The sequence below is a fragment of the Calliopsis andreniformis genome, chromosome 9, assembly GCF_051401765.1.
Source record: "Calliopsis andreniformis isolate RMS-2024a chromosome 9, iyCalAndr_principal, whole genome shotgun sequence".
NCBI classification, from domain to species: Eukaryota; Metazoa; Arthropoda; class Insecta; order Hymenoptera; family Andrenidae; genus Calliopsis; species Calliopsis andreniformis.
In genome coordinates, this window is record NC_135070.1 from 13,272,633 (window position 1) to 13,291,350 (window position 18,718).

The 18,718-nt window shown below is 40.7% G+C and overlaps 2 protein-coding genes across 2 annotated transcripts; one reads left to right on the forward strand and one right to left on the reverse strand.

Moving 5' to 3' along the window:
* The first annotated feature begins 1,641 nt into the window (after window positions 1–1,641).
* Window positions 1,642–9,023, forward strand: LOC143183322 (trehalose transporter 1-like protein). Its single transcript, XM_076384846.1, has 5 exons — window positions 1,642–2,428; window positions 3,445–3,501; window positions 5,969–6,104; window positions 6,478–6,797; window positions 7,447–9,023. The coding sequence occupies exons 1-5, from the start codon at window positions 2,366–2,368 to the stop codon at window positions 8,386–8,388; spliced, it is 1,518 nt and encodes a 505-aa protein (XP_076240961.1). The 5' UTR covers window positions 1,642–2,365; the 3' UTR covers window positions 8,389–9,023.
* A 3,651-nt stretch (window positions 9,024–12,674) lies between these two features.
* Window positions 12,675–16,867, reverse strand: LOC143183321 (cytochrome P450 307a1). Its single transcript, XM_076384845.1, has 3 exons — window positions 16,465–16,867; window positions 13,143–13,934; window positions 12,675–13,003 (listed from the first exon to the last, which is right to left on the reverse strand). The coding sequence occupies exons 1-3, from the start codon at window positions 16,865–16,867 to the stop codon at window positions 12,675–12,677; spliced, it is 1,524 nt and encodes a 507-aa protein (XP_076240960.1).
* Window positions 16,868–18,718: the final 1,851 nt, after the last annotated feature.

The following is an 18,718-nucleotide window of genomic DNA, read 5'->3' on the forward strand; positions in this document are numbered from 1 at the left end:
ATCTTCTTCTATACAGATGTAACTGGCACGAAGTAATAAACTAAAGGACGATTAATTCCATTGATCCCTTTAATTTGTTTTAATTAAACATGCACCTGTCACCCATTGGTCTCTGATTCGTCGAAAGATACCGACAAAGGCAAGACTGATCTATGACATCTATCCAAGAACTGTTTGGTGAAATGTGCCGATCATCGACTGATGCAGTCGCTATTTTTCGTTGATGTCATTTGAATCGTAGGGGTTGGTCGTGTTTTTAGCATTGGCAACAAGAAACTATGTCCATTTAAATTTTTGTCATCGAAATTACTTCTTTATTACCAAGATTTGACATTAAAGAAGATTTTGATTAAGTATCTTGACTTCATGTTTTTGTTAGTTTCAACTATGAACTGTTTCTATTTGAGATTGTAAAGAAGATTTAATGATACATAAACCCTGAGATATGTCCATGACTGATGTACATCTGTGGCCAAGTTTCAAGGCACTACTATCTTTGCTTTTATTAATTATGCAAAATGTACTTATATGCTTCTAATTCTAATTATTCTCAGTTCCTTATTGTGATATCATTTTCATATAGGAAGTAACGTCGTCTAATACCTATTTGATTACAATATCAACTGTTCCAATGATATTGAGACTTAACTACTATTAAAGGCTTTCGTACATGGCTGCGAATGTTCTGCAGGTTGCCTACTCTTCAGAGTCATGATATCATAAAATACAACTTGTACTCTATATGGCTACTTGAATAGCCACAATTTTATTTGAACATGTTTGGTACCATGGTACCTTAAAAACAGGACCCACAACATATATTTTGTCTTGTGCATTTTTTCTAAACAATAAATATCATTGATTTTCGTGGAGTATCACGAGACAAAAAATTATGTACATATTGTAATACTGATAAAGAGGGCCAAGGGTCCAAGTGAGTCTCCAGAAGAGCTTCATGCGGTTCGCCAGCCACAGCTCAAGTACCCTGGCTCTCTACCATACTAAACAATCAGTATTCATTTGACTGTGTCAGAATGGAGTTTCAACAATTATCATTACTATAACTATAATGATTATAATTCACCTAGGCTACCTAGAGATTCCACCATGTCTCAGCCAAAGGAACACCGACCATTTATCGTCACATACCACGAAGTCACCCACACAATCTCGCTCTTATCGATCTCCCACGCTTCTGGACGTTCCTCCAACGTAACCCACGCGACGTATCGGTCGCTTTCTTCATCCGCGCAATTTCGAAGGGGGCTCATCGCGCGGCTGCAAGGCATCGCGACGCGAATGGACCATGAACGCAATCGAGAGACGCGCGTCGCCCGTGGCAGATAAAACCGGACTTGCATTCGCCGAGTAACGAGTCTTCGAGTGGTGGTTCCCTCGACTGCAACTGCACCATCGGCCACATTTAACCGTCACACGACGAGGTGACACACTCTGTCCTGGTGCACCCTGCCTCCAGAGGTCCGTCGAACGAAGGAGCCGACGAGGCTCGGGCAAACGGCGACGTCAAGATATCTGGGTCGACGACATCGCGAGAGTGGCTTTCGTTGAGCTGTGTGGGAAAACGTTGGGAAATAGGGACGTAGTCAGTGAAAGGAGCACTGTGACCAGACTCTGCACAGAGGAATTCACTTTCTTGTGCTCGATTTTGATTGACGTCGCTTGGATGAGATGAGCACGCGTGAAAATTCGAACTGTATTCGAGGAAATGTAGCGAGGCGTCTGGTGACGGAAGGTTCAAGTTCATTTCGATAAGCGGGAGATGAGATCGTGAGTGTTTGGGGGATTCGGGAGCAGGAGTGTCTTTAATTGGAGGAATTGGGACTTGTTGCTTCGGCGTTTCGAATTTCTGGCTATCGAGCCTCTTTCGGGGAATGTGGGAAGTGTATTTCTTTATGGATTCGGAGACTTCACGCGTTAAGGACTAACACAGAGAACAGGAGAAATAATTAAAATCAGTGAAGTTACAGACTGAATTAAAAAAAGACTAATCGTTCTCTTGAGTGAGTAGTTGATACTGTAGTTATTAGGTTCGATGTTTATGGTTATTTGGATAACGTACACGCGACTGATTGTGACCATCGGGTAAAAGGATAGATTACGAAATTCGAACAAGTTGCTGATTCAATTTATTGCAGTATATCGTGACGTAAGGTACTCATGAAGAGCTTCTTATCGAGGTAAACGAAAAAAGGAGGGAAAATCTTAAGATACATAATAGTGGTCGATTAAGGACTGAGATAAAAAAGATTCTCGCGATAAGAAGTGACTTGTCGTCCTACGATACGAACGCGTGTGAATAGTTAACGTAGTCAGGAATTGTTTGAAGAAATTCCATTGAATAAAAATGAGTATTGTGAGCGGATTGAATAATTCGAATGGGCACGTGGAGGGACGCACGGAGATCAAGGTAATTCGTTATTAGCGAAACCTTGTAAAAGATCGCCGATATTGTACCCTCATATTATTTTATTATAATTTTTGCTAATAAGAATTCAGAAGCACTTACAGCATTTAATCATAACTAATAGTCAATAAAGTTGCAACACACGCTAATAATACAAATAAAAATTTCAAATAAGAAAGGGTAGTATATTAATGACAAATGAAACAGATAATTACTTTTCATGTAACAGTTAAATCAAAGGCATTGATATTTGTAAGACGGTGCAGCTTCAATGATCACTACTGTAACTAAACACCGCACCTGAAACTAACAACAAGCTTATAGAGTATAGGGAGTCCATTTGCATTTAACTCGTTAATAAGTAGAATAAATATTTTACAAATATGCTTGTACAGTAAACTGGTACTGGAAACCTAAATCGATTCGCTTGAATACTATCTACTAAACAATCATTAGAGATATTGAAACATACGTGCACATATACAGTAGTGATCAAAACGAAGTTTAGAGGTGGACGAATATGCCAGTTTTGATGAACGTAACTTGATAAGGAAAATTTAGATTAGATTTTTCATCAGCTGGAGGGATTATCCATAAGAGCGTTATAGCAATAGGGTAAGTAAAATATAATGTAAAAATTATTTATAATATTTCCAAAGGTATCAATAATTAAACTTTCTTCTGGCCACAACTGTATTTCTTCGATTTAAGTACTTAGATACTACTTAATTGAATATCAATAAATTTGTTCCTGATGAGATTGAATTGGCTTGATTGAAGAACGATTTCGAGCCGAGTATCATTTACATAATTTATTCGAGGGGAAACATTGTGTATTCTAATTATCAATAATTTTATGCTATTGCTTATCACTTTTGAGGGCTTAAAAAGAAAAATACGTGAGTGGCGTTAAGCTGATCGCGTTGCGCAAGTGTTATCGCGCAAAGAAGAGTGGAATAATTTGAAACAAAATATTTTCTATGTTTCGATTAAGATACGAACTGTTGCTTTTTGTTTAGATGGAGCTCGACGTCATCGAGGAGAAACGACGGGAGAAAAAGGGAGTCACGTATCAGGTAGAAATGTTCAAGATTATTAAATTATTTTTTATTCTCCTAGGTGTTCCTAAATTTTTAAGGTCAAGAATGTCTTTTTTATTCAATGAAATCATTCGTTTCTTCAAGGTTTTATTTAAACTGAAAGTAAACATAAATTCAGGAGCTTCACAATTTTTTTTCTTCTTATTTTATTTTTTTAATCCATTACAAAATGAGAACAGTAATAAAAACGTCAATGTGTTTAAAAATCGAGACAGTACCAAAAACTAAAGACAGATAAATGAAGGAAGATAAGAAGTCAGAAAAAAATAGATCTATACTTATAATCAGTGACAAAGCGAAGGAGAAGCCTGTGGAATATTCGAGGAATGCTCAAAGGGCCTTTGAGATCAAAGAATTCAAATCCTAGAGAAATACGAACATGGTATCGACCACAGGATTTTCTCGAGATCTTTCCAAGGATCGAGTTACTAACTCGAGTTAATAACTCAGCATTTTAATTAATGCGTCTTTTATTGAGATAACAAATCGATAAGACATTTTTTTATGGAGATCTTGTGATAAGAAATTCAGTGGTGGAACATCCTCAGTTAATGTACCTACTCACTTCATTTTTATGCAGTCAGTCAATGTTTAATAAACATTTTGATTATTTAGAAAAGGTAGAAAAAAGTAGATCGATTCTTATATCTCGAAGGAAGAGGAAACTTGTGGGAAAAAAGTAAGAAGTAATATGTGTAGAGGAGGGTGCATCCAGTTGCAAGGCTAGGCGTACACAGGCACGAGCTTATTAGAGAGATTTGCGTAACTCGCGATATTACGATATTATTAAACGTTCAACGCCGCTTTACGTAAAAGCATGCAGTGACACTTCAAGGCTTAATTTAATTATTACTCGACTGTCTTGCTCATCTTCTCGACGATCCTCTTGCTCCCCAAACCGGTTTCGATGTTGGTCAAATAGCAGCAGGGGCAGTGTCAGGGTTGGTCCAGGAAAAATCCTCTTCGTTCACTTTTTATTTCGATATGGTGTGAGATACCCCCTTTTCATAGGAATTTTAAAATAAAGAAACAAAAATGTATGTAAACTATCGAGGTAGATATGTATATTATGGATAAATATTGCTTAAAATTAAATCAGTAATATGAATTGAATTAGTGTATATGAATGCTATATAAATTATTTATGGTAAGAGATGATATCTCTTAATATTAATGATGCTAAGATACGATCTAAAGTGGTCTCACTGTTTGTGAATTCGACAGGTAATCGACGTGATGGTTAATGTTTTTGTCAGCTATATCATCAATCAATAATCTTTGAGCTTTTTAACATTTCCGACAGTCTTATAAATTTTCCATTTGTCAATTGAGTGTCAAATTACCTGCTGCTCTTAAAAACATAAGTACTTTTTAATACCCTTGATAATCGAGGGGATCATGTCAATTGATTGTAAAAATAAAGGGAAGAACAAATACTTTATAAAAACACCAAAAATCTTTTAAGAAAATGGTACCTTTGAATAAAACAGCAACTATATTCACGATGAATTTACAATATTGCTTTATTGAATTCAAATTCTAATAAATCTTTTAAAAGCAGTTCATTACGATAAGTCCCATTAATGACCCAACACAAAGTTGTTATTTTTAAAAACATAATCCATTACCAATACTGTTAGCTATTCTGTTTTATAATCATGCAAATTGTTAATTGCTGACAGCAATTAATTGTATTTTTGTTCATGGTTAATCTGTCATCGAGAACTTGATTGTTACCCAACAACGAACGATCGCCCGTTAATTAAAATTTCTAATGGCAATAATTACGGGTTCGGGGACGAATCTGTCCATCGCGAACGGGTGTTACAAGGCTTGCAAAAGCTTTATGTAACGTGGAGATTTCAATGCGCCTTCAGCGTTCCAGAAAAGTTAATGATGCCGTAATTTCTTCAAGGTTTTCGACGGTGAAGTAAATTACCAACCGTTCCGAAGACCGCGATCAATCGGACAAGATTATATTCTGCGATTTACGTTGCGCAACAATACTGTGGAATACTTTATTTCATTCTGTCCTCGTTGGTTTCCCATCGTACTAGACGACGACGAATAATTATGGAGTAACTGTATAATTCGATGCTTGTAATCCTAAATGCTGGTCGACGAAACGATCATAAATAATGAGAAAGAGACTGTGCTAAACTGAATATTAGGCACGTTAAAAAACGATTAAATCAGAAGAGAGAATCTCAGATAACGATTTTTTAAACGAAATGGACGATGACAAATCTTGAAATTTATATAGTGCTCAATGGATTAAGAAACTATAAGTTTAAGAAGATAATATTTTTGTACTGTGCAATCGCAGAAGAGATTTCATTTAATTAAGAACGATGAAAGACACTACTGTTTAATTGTAAATAGATATTTGAACAATAGGATGTGAATTTCTTTGCAAAAAGGAATAAGCTTCTGTCTTTTTCAGATACTTATGTCTCTATGCGCGAATTCCTCCGTCCTGGGTCCTTCAATGGCGTTTGGCTACAGTGCTGTGGCGTTGGAACCACTAATGTCACCCACAAGTGACATGAGGATTGACAAGGTTCAAGCGAATTGGATAGGTCAGTATGTCATTAATTTTCAATTATTTCACATAGCACTTACTTCTGAAATATTAAAACAGAAAGAACAGCTTTAACATGGATCACTTCTTTACGAAATATAAAAATGTATAGAGGAAACAAAAAAACAACCCTTACAAACTATTTTTACCTTTCTTGGCTTTGATTCATAATTGATTTAAATTCACCATAAATTTTCTCTAGACGAGAAAACGCAGAGGGCTTGCTACTTATTGTTAATCCCTCGTCGCCTGAAATCACTGTACTACATATTACATCACTAGGTTCAGAAAATCGAAGCTAAAATTAGAAAAAAATCTATAGAACGAGGTACACGGTAAATGTAACTCATAACTTACGATTGAATTCACAGCTACTGTGACAGCCTTAGCAATTCCATTCGGCTGTATCCTCTCCAGTTACACCATGCGACGCGGAAGGAAACTGAGCCTCCTGATAACGTCCATCGTGTCCATAATCGGCTGGCTTGTCATCTATTTCTCAGGAACATACGAGCAGATTCTCGTGGGCAGAATAATATCAGGATTTGCGACAGGGTCAGCCTCGGTGCCAGCAACTGTCTACAGCGCCGAAGTGGCTAGTCCAGCATGGCGGGCCACAATGGTCACATGGACCAGTGTAGCCATTGCCATTGGTGTCCTTATCGTCTACATCTTTGGCTATCTGTTCAAGGTAATGCAGAATATGAAATTGAAGATGATGTTCTTGGGTACATAATGAATAATAGAGATATAGAAGGAGGATAAACTCACGTTTTATAGTGGATAACGTATTCCTGAGGTCGTCGACTCGTGCACTGGCGGTTGATAATTATCTTATCAAAGATGAGAGGAAATATTTAAAAAAGCAAGACTTGTTTTATATTGTGAATAAAGCACCGAGTCTATGATGAAGGAATATCGTGTATTTTGATTTTTAGTGATTCTGTAATTGTCCTTTTAATTTCATAAATTATATAGCAGTAGCTGGTAGGTTTGTACGTGAGGATCGTACAAAGTGTAAGAGTTTTCATTTATTTTGAGAGCATTTCGATTACTTTTTTGAAGATCTCAGGGAAAAGATTCATAAGCAAACCGTTTCTTTAATCTATTTAACACTGTTAACAGAGTACTCAAAAATTAGTTCAATATTTTAGAAAAACATGTGTCACGAAGTTCAACCATATTTCTCCTACCAATAAAACTCAACTATGGGTTTCCTAAGACCACAAATTGCCCTCGAAGCAATCTAAAACCAATGAAAACCTCTCCTCGTCCCTTACCACAACCTTAAAAATCGAAAATCACAATTCGAAAAACTCACGATGACTCTTTTCCAAAAGGACAACTGGCGCATGGTGGCACTGATGTGCGCCCTGTTCCCCTTGGTCTCTGGCGCGGTGACCTTGGCCGTCGTCCCAGAAACCCCGATCTGGCTGCGTGACCGAGGTCGTCTGGACGAGGCGCTGCAGGCCCTGAAGAGATTCCGCGGCGTTCCCAAGGACGCGCAGCCCTCCTCGAGCCTGCTGCAGGAGCTGCGGTCGCGACCGCAGAGGAAGAAGCAGAACCTGATGAAGCACCTGCTGAAAAGGAACGCCGTGATGCCGTTCATCATAATGCTCAGCTACTTCTTCTTCCAGCAGTTCTCTGGGATCTTCGTGGTGGTCTACTACGCGGTGAACATCATCGAGAACGCTGGCATAAAGATAGACCCCTACCTAGGAGCAGTTCTGATAGGATTCACAAGATTAGTGGGCAGCTTATTGGTGGCCTGTGTGTCCAGACGGTTCGGTCGAAGGATACCCTCAATTGTTTCTGGATTCGGGATGACACTCTTCATGGCGATACTGTCAGTCTACTTGCTAATGGATGACAAAGGTAGTTCTATTAACGACGGAGGCTTGATACCAGTCATCTGTGTGCTTATGTACATTTTCGCGAGCACTATGGGCTTCCTTGTCATCCCCTTCGCTATGATGGGCGAGGTATACCCTACCAAGGTCAAGGAAGTGCTAACAGGTCTGACCACATGCGTTGGATATATATTCAGCTCGATCACTGTCAAGGTTTACCCAGATATGCAGAGTGCAATGGGCAGGCATGGCGTTTTCTTATTCTTCACGGTGATGTCACTGGCTGGGACGCTGTTCGTTGTGTTCTTCTTGCCTGAGACCAAGGGCAAGACCTTGAGGGAGATCGAGGACATGTTCTCGAGGAAGAAGGAGAACGATCCTGCGGATGGGGAGAAGGTAGTGGATCTTAGGAACTTCTCTGCGGGAGCGTAGTGTATTTTGAGTTGACTTTGTGCTACAAATTGAGTCAATTGAGTCAGGGAGTGGATGCTACTTCCTCCTTTTCAAGGTTCGTCAGGTGACTGAATCCTCTGCTTCGAAGGGGATTAAATACTGAAATATGGAAGGAGATTGTAATTTTTGCGGTACAATGTTTGAAAAAAATGATTGCAATTTGTACGTATTATTTTACTTATTTTGTAAAAAATATTGTCTCCCTGTTGAAAATTCGAAGTTGACGTTTCTTCTAAGGAGGAGGCTTTTTCCTCAGCGATTAGTTCCTTGCAGACTTTGGTAGTAAGTTGAGATGACACTTTTTTCCTGGAAAAAAATCATTATGTAAATACTGTTCAAAGATGTTTTAAATTTAAAAAGGCTTAGTCTCTGAAAATTTGGAAAGTATTCAAGAAAAGTTCCACTGACTAACAGTACTTGAATGAATGTAGATTTAGTTTTAACTGTTACTTAAAAATTGAACATGTTAGAAACTATTGAAAAGTTTACTATGTGTATATTATTCAATTATAATTACTCAAGTATAGTGCTTCAAGGAGTGCAACATAATTATTGCCATACGTAATTGTAGTCTTCTTATTTAATAATTTATTGTAAGTAAATTAAGTTACCTCATGTAACGAGTCCTACGCATGTGTTCATATAAGTAATTGAAACAAGCGTTATAGTAACACCTCAATATTTCTAAGAAGTGATCGAACTGTTGCGACAACTATTTTCTAATACTTTGTAACTTGTGCGGTTTTATACATATAATGAGTGACTGAGAAACTAAATTATGAAATTTTAAAGAAAATGTGTTCAGTATTGCATTTATTGCACAAGAGGAACATTTTAAGCAAGTTTGGTAAATATAATATATTTAACAAAATCGTGTACCTATATCATTCTTTCAACGACTAATCGTAAATGACAATGGCGATAACAAGTCAGATTATTATCGATGCAAAATAGTTTTAAGTCATTATTTGCACGATGAAGAAATATTCATGTAGATAACTAGATATTAAGACTTGTCAATATGTTTTCTTTGATAAGTGGTGGAATGTACGATAAGAGATACAGACACCTAAAGATTTTCCATTTTTGCTTGTTCACATCAATTATTGCTCGATAATGCTCGTTACAGATAATTCTGAATAAGCTGTGCTAAAAATTTCAACAACACTTGTGGTTATCATTTGTTAACAAATAAAGAATAGCTTCGAATGCTCTTGAAAGAGAAAATGGATTAAAAAGTAAAGGAAAGAGGAGGAAAATCGGTAGAGAAAACAAGGCAACGAATTCCAATATTCACTTTTATTATTAAAATCTTAAATAATAAATTAACAAATGTTGTAACAATCACGATAATTAAATAACAAACAGGGGATAACGTACGACATATGAAAGCATGAAACGTGATATGAAGGATGGGCTGGGGCTGGAATGCGATGATAAAACAAGGGAATGATATTTCTAGCTATTAATAATAGTGATGATAATAGTAGCAAGCGGTAATATTACAGTAATAATAATATTAATAATAATATAATATAATATAACATAATAATAACATAATAAGAATCGATGCTCAATAGCAGAAATAAATTATTATCCGCGGGGGTGGCACCCGAGGAAAATCGATCTTTCTCTTTGAGAAAAGTCGCTCAGTCATGTAATAATTGATATTACAGTGATATCGATCTCTCATCTCGCTCAGGCTAGCTCGTCCTCTACTACTTGTCGTCCCTTACGTTGACCACTGACCCGCGTCATCGTTCGTTTCTTTTTCGTATTCTTCGATTTACTTTACATAGACGACGATGGCGCGGGTGGGTCGTCGATGAATAATTTATACTAGAAGAATAGGGGATGAAACGGGAGACTGGGAGGAGAACAGTGAGAGAAATGTCGAAGGAGGGAAGGATAGAGGAAGAGAAAAAGGAGCACGTGGGGGAACACGAAATTAACAAATTATTACGCGTACGATTAAGTGCTTTGCGCCAACAAGACGATTGGTATCTCTTCGATAAAATATTGATCTTACGTTATAGATTCATGCGCTGACCCTCGATAAGCTATCGGGAGGAAATTGCGGAATTAGAATCGTGGTGAGACAATTAGTAATACCCTTTAAATAAGTGTGTTCAATACTTTGGTCTTCGTCTTTCGAACACAAAAATTTAAATAACATAGAACTTAGACGAAAATAATATGCCTACGAAATACGATTATCAAACATTTGGAGAAACACACTTCTAAGTCTCTCTGGTCGATAAGATCACATTATCTGAAATATTATTCGGAGAGTTGGGCAGTGATAGACTATTCTAGTATGATTACTTTAGTAATCAGTTAATGGACGTGATCACTAACTCGATCACTTCTGATATTTATCACTAGGATAATATTTCAAGTAACGTGTTATTATATCGTTCTGAAAGACTTCCATTAAAGGTTTATCTTTAAAAATATAAATACATTGCCCTCCAAACGAGGGGAATTAAGATAGTAGAACAAAATTCGTCTCACCAAGGTTCCAAAATGAACACAAAATCAGACAAGTTGTCTTTCAACCCCAGAACCATAGGACATGCGCGTAAAATCGACAGGAGATCGATATTAGATCTATTTCGACGGAAACGCTGCTCGAGTATTCGAAATACCACGATCTATAGATACTATAACAGTAATGGGCTCAGGAAATATCGAGTTGCTTCGATTGTACCACATGAACTTTGAATCTCCTTAAATATCATTGGAAATCAAAACTTCTTTGAAGTTCTAATAAAATGGAAATAACTGAGATTTAAGCTAATTTGAAGTCTGGAATTAATTTCGAAAAAATTAGTTCCAGAGTTTTGATCTTTAAAATTTTGCTTCTCAGATAGTGTCTATCATTAAAAAGAAAATTGAGAAAATTATTTAGCAGATTCAAGAGATTCGAACAATAATCAGAACAATCGATCATCAAAGATCTCACCCTGTAGGTGATGCGCGAGACGTTTTTCTCACATTTCCTCGCAAAGAATCTTTCAAACAGGCGAAATCGTGTCTCATCACGTTCTCGTTCTCGTCTTTCGAGGGATTTCGTTACCAGGTGTACGTGATTGTCGTATCAACAATGAATTCGCGGTACGCGGTAACTTTCGACCCCTAGATGTCTGCAGAACACTGAATCACCACTTGAATCATCGTGCTCTTTCGAAATCAATCGTCACGGTCGTGATATCTTGATATTTTGTTCTCGAACAAAATATTTATCTCCTTTTTCTGAGAAGAAAAGGAAAGTTTCTTTCGAGAGACGCGAAGGTTCTGAAGAAACACGATTTCCTTTTAAAATTCCCTACCGAAAGCAAGAGCATGTAACAACGCAATGTATTCGATTCACATAATCCCGTTCGACAAAGACGTAAGTGATTTAATTTTTTTTTTCAACACGTCGACTCAGAAGTACAGTATTTTCCTGTTGCTATTCCTTTTATGGAACTTTTCCCTCATTGTCACTCACTTTCGTCTTGTACAAGGCGAAAATGAATTACTTCGTAAGAAACACGTGTCTACTCATGATAAATAAATATAAATAACAAACACTAGACATGAAATAAAATTAAAAGCCGCTATCCCATAGAGGACCGAACACCTCGTTTTATACAATAAAATAAAAAGTAATGCATCAGGAATAAATTCGACCTTTCAATAGCCGACGTGTTGAACTTTTGCGGGATGAATCGAGCGATATTTCCTTAGAAAACACTCCGAAATTACGCGAGAGAACAGAAGAGCCCGTTTTACCTAGTGTCCCTGGCTAAAACGTCAGCGTTCCGTCGCCCCGTCTTGCTGGGCAGTTGACTCGGTGCAGGGGTGGGATGTCAGTCCTCTTCTTTTCAGTCCATGTCTTCTCTCCTGATTAACGTGGCTGATCGTCTTCGATTCGTTTGAAAGGAGAGTACACGCGTCGACGGACGATCAACAATTTGCTACCTTAAACACCTAGTAATGTCAGTAAAGCTCTCTCGTTGCTGGAGGTCGAATCCTGATAATAATTGGCCCGCTGGCATTCGACCTCCCCTACAGCTTCGTCTAAAAAGCCTCTCTCTTCAGCTTGGTCCTTCGTTGCTGAAATCTCTGGGCAGTTCCTCGTCGGCCAACACACGTTCGAGATCTTTCGTCGTGAGACGAAAGCAGCCTCTTGTCGAGTGTCGTCTGACCCTCTGCTAGAGCAACCGGGAGTTGAAGAGTTGGCTCTGTCCTCGTGGCCAACGCTCACTGTCTTCTGGACCCTACCGTCTCTCGAATCGCAGTTTGAACGTCTCCTCTGGTAGAGCCAGGTTCCCTATGGGGATCGTGTAGTCTTCGTTCTCCACAGGCACCAGATTGTAGTTCTTCAACAGCGTGGCCAGGATCGCGAAGCTCAAGTATTGGACGAGTTTGTAGCCCATGCAGGACCTTCTGCCGCCACCGAATGGCAGGAAGTGCTCGGGCTTCAGGAGCCTTCCGTTTTGAATAAATCGCTCTGGCATGAACTTCTCTGGTGATTGCCAAAGCTCTGTGGACATGTTCAGGTCGTAGTTGTTGAGGAAGATGAACGTGTCCTTTTTGATTCTGTAACCTGAGAAGGGAATTTTTTGATTAGAGTCTTGCTTCAGAGTTTCTTTTCTGCATGACGATCTTTGCCAGCTTGTTGTCCAGGTGAGACTCAACAAGATAGCAAAGTATTCTCTAGTTTCTTGTACTCTGTTCAAACTTACCAGCAATGGAGCTATCCTGGTTAGCCACGTGAGGAACGATGGGACTGGAGATTATCCTGATGGTTTCCAAGATGATACTTTCAACGTAGGGCAGTGATCCTCTGTTCTCCAGTCCCACGTAGTTCCCAGTGATGCCAATAGCGTCAATCTCTTCTTGAGCGACCTTCTGAACGTCTGGTTGCGTGGCGAGGAACCCAATAACCTTCACCAGAAGGTTCCCAATGGCCGAGTGTCCGCCGATGATGTCCTCCATGACGAACAGCGCCGTGTTCCAGGACATCTGTGGCTCCATGTCACTCTTAACATGATTGACCAGACAGTCAACATAGTCTTTCTCGGGCATCAGGCCATTCCAGTTGTTCACTCTGTCGTTGATGATGTTTTCGATGACGAACTTGCGGATCTCGTGGCTCCAGTGGGACATCCTCGCCATGTTCCTGTGGTGCAGGGGCATCAGGAAAGGCAAGAAGTCGGCAGCGTACCCTTGGTTCACTTCATAGAACACCTTGTCGAAGTTGGAGACCATATAACGGAAGCCTTCGTGGTCCAGGGGGAAGTTCTTGGAGCAGAGATAGGTCATGAAGATGTTGGCACAGGAGTGGAGGATCAATGGTTTCGAGTGAACGTTCGATCCTGGCATTGAGTTCAGATGGTTGACTAGACAGTTCATCTCCTCACCGATGACCCCGTTTAGTTGGTTGTAGCGGGTGGAAAAGGCGCGAGGGAAAGTGTGCGCCCTCAGCATCTCCCTTCGTGCCTTCTGGACGTCTGACCAGTCGCAGAATGCCAGAGCTGGAATCAGATGAATTAAATAGTAAGCAAATGGTTCTTTAATTTGAGTGATTCTTGAGATTGATTCGCGAGAGCTGTTGTGTTTGAGATGTTGCTACCCTAAATTCACTAGAGTTCGAGATTTGAGGAATATTATTGGGTAATAGAAAGATATTAGCTAGACATAAGTATCTACTATCATCTGTTTCTAATAGTTTACTTTATCTAGAAGAAGGTTTATATTAAATAATTCTAAAATATAGCAAATAAAGCTACAAGCTTTTCTATATTTCTAGTTCCACTAAGTCATGTACAGAAATTCATAAAATTACCAATCTATGCTACACTAAACTCTTAACACAACAAAGTGATCCACTCCACTTAAAATCTTTTTAAAAATTTTAGTACCAACTAAATTGATGTTCAACTTTTTATATTTAAATATGAATATTTTTGTATCGTAGAGTTAACTGATTTAACAAATGACCGACTCAACAGAGGAACCTGCGTAAAAGGAAGAAGGATACAGGAAATGGTTGCGCAGCTTCTTTGCATGAAACTGCTACCGAGCAGCTGTTGGCGGTGACGAATCGGCAACAGAGATCGATCGACGAATTCATCGATTTTCATTAATGCCCGTGGCAACTGTCGGAATAAAGAATGTCGGCGCGTTAAACTTGACCTTCCTATGGCAGCTTGTGACGCGGCGTGGAACGCGTGTTTCGAAATCTATCGTTGTCAGGCAGAAACAGGAAAAATTCGTCGACTCGCGTGTTCTTTCTCCTCTCCCTTTCCGTTGCCGCGGCCTCTACCTGCCTCTTACCCTCGTTCACGCGACTCGAAGCCCGCATACGTGCACGCGGAAATGCAAGCAGGCGGATGCCGATCGCGCGTACTCGGCAGAAAATCGATTCATCGCGGCGAGGCGCACGCGAGCCCAGCAAGCGGCTCGATTTCAAATCGAAGCGAGCAGACCAGAACAGGAAGTGACCTGGTTTCTCGTGTCCCACCGTTGTCAAGCAGGGCACAACGTCTGGTTCACCAAGGAGACTAGAATTTTCGGGGAACTGATCTGTGGATTCCAGGAGATACGAAAAACGACTGAGAGATAGAGAATTCCAATTTTAGGCAAGTTTTTGTGGGCTGCTTCGTTGCGAAGTTTACTCGATTTTTGGCAACCTAATGATTGATTTGGTAGAATCAGAGGACTCGGGTAAAATGGGGAATAGAGGGACTTTAATGCTGGGGATACTCTACTGAGTCTACTCTAAAGTCACTAAAAAAATGTTTCTGAGCTTTTGAATGAACTAGCGCCCCAAATACATAGAAGAATATTAAAAAATAGAAATTCTAAATTAAACCTTATTTTTCACTTACAAAAGAATATCGAACACTATCGCTCAGAAGTGCTAAACCACTTACTAATTTTCATCGGAATATTTATATCATATCAAGTGGAAAATTCTACCAAGACAGACATTTTTGTGATTTCAAATTCTAGGACTCTAATCCTCTTATCATGAAGATACTGGACGTAGGGATGAATATAGGGGAATGGCGAGCCAAGATCAGCCTTGATCCTGTTTGCTGAGCCGCGTGAGCCAGGAACGCGTGAAAGTGGTACCGTGACCTTTCCGGATGCATTTGGTACCGCTTCAGCGTTGACCTTAGCACGAGTTTCGGGATTCCTTGGGACGAACGAAATCACGAGCCACGCGAAGAATAAACTGTTGGGCATCTGTGTGTGGGCCGGCGCGCTCACGTGTCGCGCACGACGACAAGGTCGTTAGCATGGGGGACGAGTTTTCAGCCGTCAAGACCAGCTGTCGAGAAATTTAATTTTCACCATGACATACCAGCCTAATTCTTCGAATCGTCTTTTCGCGTTTAACGTGCAATTATGACGGTGGCAGAAAGAACAAGGTGTTCCCAACGAATCACTGGAACTCTTACTTTTTAAGGGCAACCTAGAGACACTTGTCAGCGAATACGGATTCTAGGTACAGCTATAGTCGTTAAACTAAGTGCCTTGAATAATCAATTTTTAATCGATTGTGAGCACGAGTAGTTAAATTTACGAGAGACTTGAAGGCTCGAGAAGGGATCGCGGATGACGTTACGTAATCGGCGAACATCGCCGTTTTGAATAATTAAAAGAGATATACGAGGTAATTTAATCGGGGAACGGGTTGCCTCGGGATCTCTTCGATTAATTCTGATCGTTAGAAACAGTTGACGGTACGGATAGTTAACCAGACAAGCTAAAATAAAACTCTATCTCGAAAACGTGTCTAGCCGAATTTTCCCCTTTTGCTACAAAGACAACAGCCTCTTATACAAAAACATCGTGTACGAGATCCTCAGAAGATAAATTCATCGATTCTATACAATAAAAAGCATTCTTCTCTTCTTAAATTTTTGCTGACAGAATTGACAAAGATTTGACAAAATCGAGAAAATGACAGAATGAAAAGCTGTATATAAAAAATAGACTCAACTGAATTTGGCTTCCAAGAGGCTCGTACACAAAATAAGAAAGAAATATTCTTACAGTTCTCCTTGTTTCCCCCGAAGAGCAGATGGTATCTATCAAAGTTCGGCCTGGAGTCGAAGTGGTGGCCCTTGGTGGTCAGCACTTCCCTGATGTTCTCCAGCCCGTTAACGACCGCGCATGGCACGGAGCCCATCCTGAGCTTGATCACCTGACAGTCGAAGTCCCTGACCAGGTCAGCGAAAGCTTTGTAGGGGACGTCGTAGCGGCCAAGGATGTGAAGGGAGCCAAGAATCGGCCATGGTTTCGGTCCAGGTGGCTCCGGCAGGAAGTCACCACTGCTACCCAAAATGACATCCTTCGACGTCTGTTTCTTCGATCTTAGATGATCGAGGAGGATCAGGGCGAGCGCCAGGAACGTGACGGCGAGGAGGAAGCACGTGGTGGCTGTCAAGGGTATCATCTTTGGTCGTCGTCTCTCGGTGCACTTACTTCTTCACGAGTCTAAGGGAGCCTCTGTTGTCAAACCCCGACCTACGGTACTAGGAACGAGGAAATCGGCCTGGCGAGCGTCTGTTACGATCTGGTGTCACGTGGTGGTGCCGGAGGGGGCCGACTGACAGCGGGCTCGCGGCGATTGGCTTCTCCAGAGGATGATTTTCGGTCGTAGGAACACGGAGGCACGGCTAGTGGATCGTCTAACCGGGAAACTGGACAGCGTCGAAACCGAAAATACGGATCACTTTCTCCTCGGCAGTGGGATCGGTCGAGCGGTGTGTGCTCGAAGAACTCTGTCCCGTGGCGAGTGGTTGGCGGCTCGTGTGGATCTCTCGGGAAGGAATCGGCGTGAGATCGGGTGGTGTGTTACCGGGAACCGTAAACGATAATCTGATGTGTGTCTGTTGGTGTCCGGTATCGGTAGATCGGTTCGTTGGTCCGTCTGTGAACGGTCTGCCGATCTGGCTCGGTCTGTGGGGATAGGATGGTTGGCCGGCTATCTTATATAGCGGCGTAATGTAGTCAGCACATTTGCGTCGCCTGTGCGCCTCAACCCCATACATATGGATTCGTTGAGAGACGAGGGCAGAAGGGGGAGGAGCTGGTCTCTCTCGTACTCTGTCGTAAGTGTATACAACCCGGTGTGGTGTTGCTGGTGCTGCTACTATTGGTAGAGAGACGAATTTCAAGAGAGTACCGAGGGAACCAACTCTCTGACACGCTGTTCGTGTGTGGAACGGGAGAAGCCCGATGAGAAGAAGGGCTGGAAAGGTGGAGGGAGCGGACGGAGGGATGATAGAGGAGGCATGGAGAGAGGGGAGGGAGGGCCAGAAAGGTGAAGGGGGGCTGGAGCAGCAGGGGATCCCACACAGAGAGACACACACGGCAGGCACCACGGGGAGGGGTGGACGACGGATCGGAGTGGGGTCCAAGTAGGGCCCAAGCTGGGCCAGACTGGCCAAGGAAGGGACGCTCCTTGCCCTTGACTTCTCTCCTTAAGGGGGCCCGTAACCCCCGCCGCTCGTGAAAAAGTGGTTCTACTCTCGTGCCTCGTGTGCCACGATAACACGGTCAATTCGCCAAGCAAATTGAGCGATATTTACTAACTGTAGCGTGTACTATTTGTCGCTGACTAAGCGTCGAAAACGATCGTCTTGCTACTGAGTTACACCTGTCTCGAGTGTTGTGGGTCCATTGTGGCTCTTCTGGCTGAACCACTGTGCTGGAACAGATTTTTTTTTCTTCTTTTTTTTACCTCGAGTTAAGGTACACTTAGGTAGACTCTGCTGCTCTATGAGATGTCAAAACGTTAGGGAACCTTGACGAAGTCCTTCGATTGTGAGTGGGATTAATTACGCTTTTCGTTTATTTTAACTACTGGGGCCATTGAGAGATTCCACTTTAGTATATGCTTGTTTAAAAATACTCAGCAATCAGAGTTCTCTATGTATATCTATCCAATAATTTTTTTTAACTGATTTTGAAACACTGAACTGTTTCTAATAATTGACCTATAGAACTTCCCTTAATTCTTCTGTAGAAGGGTAATTAGGACACTATTGCTATTTATACTTATATTGATATAGTAGATTATATAAAATTCGATAAATTTTCGTGAAATATTGTCTTTTTTTCCTTATAACCATAGAACCACTTTTTCACAGGCAAAAAGGGTTACGGGTCTCCTTAAGGCGTCATCGAGTTTTCTGGCAGCAAGGTGGTGTGTGCCTCTACCTCGCGAGACCGGCTCTCATCCAGGCACACTTTATTCCGCTCTTATTTCGATGTACTTGACGTTTTATCGATTCGGGACGCT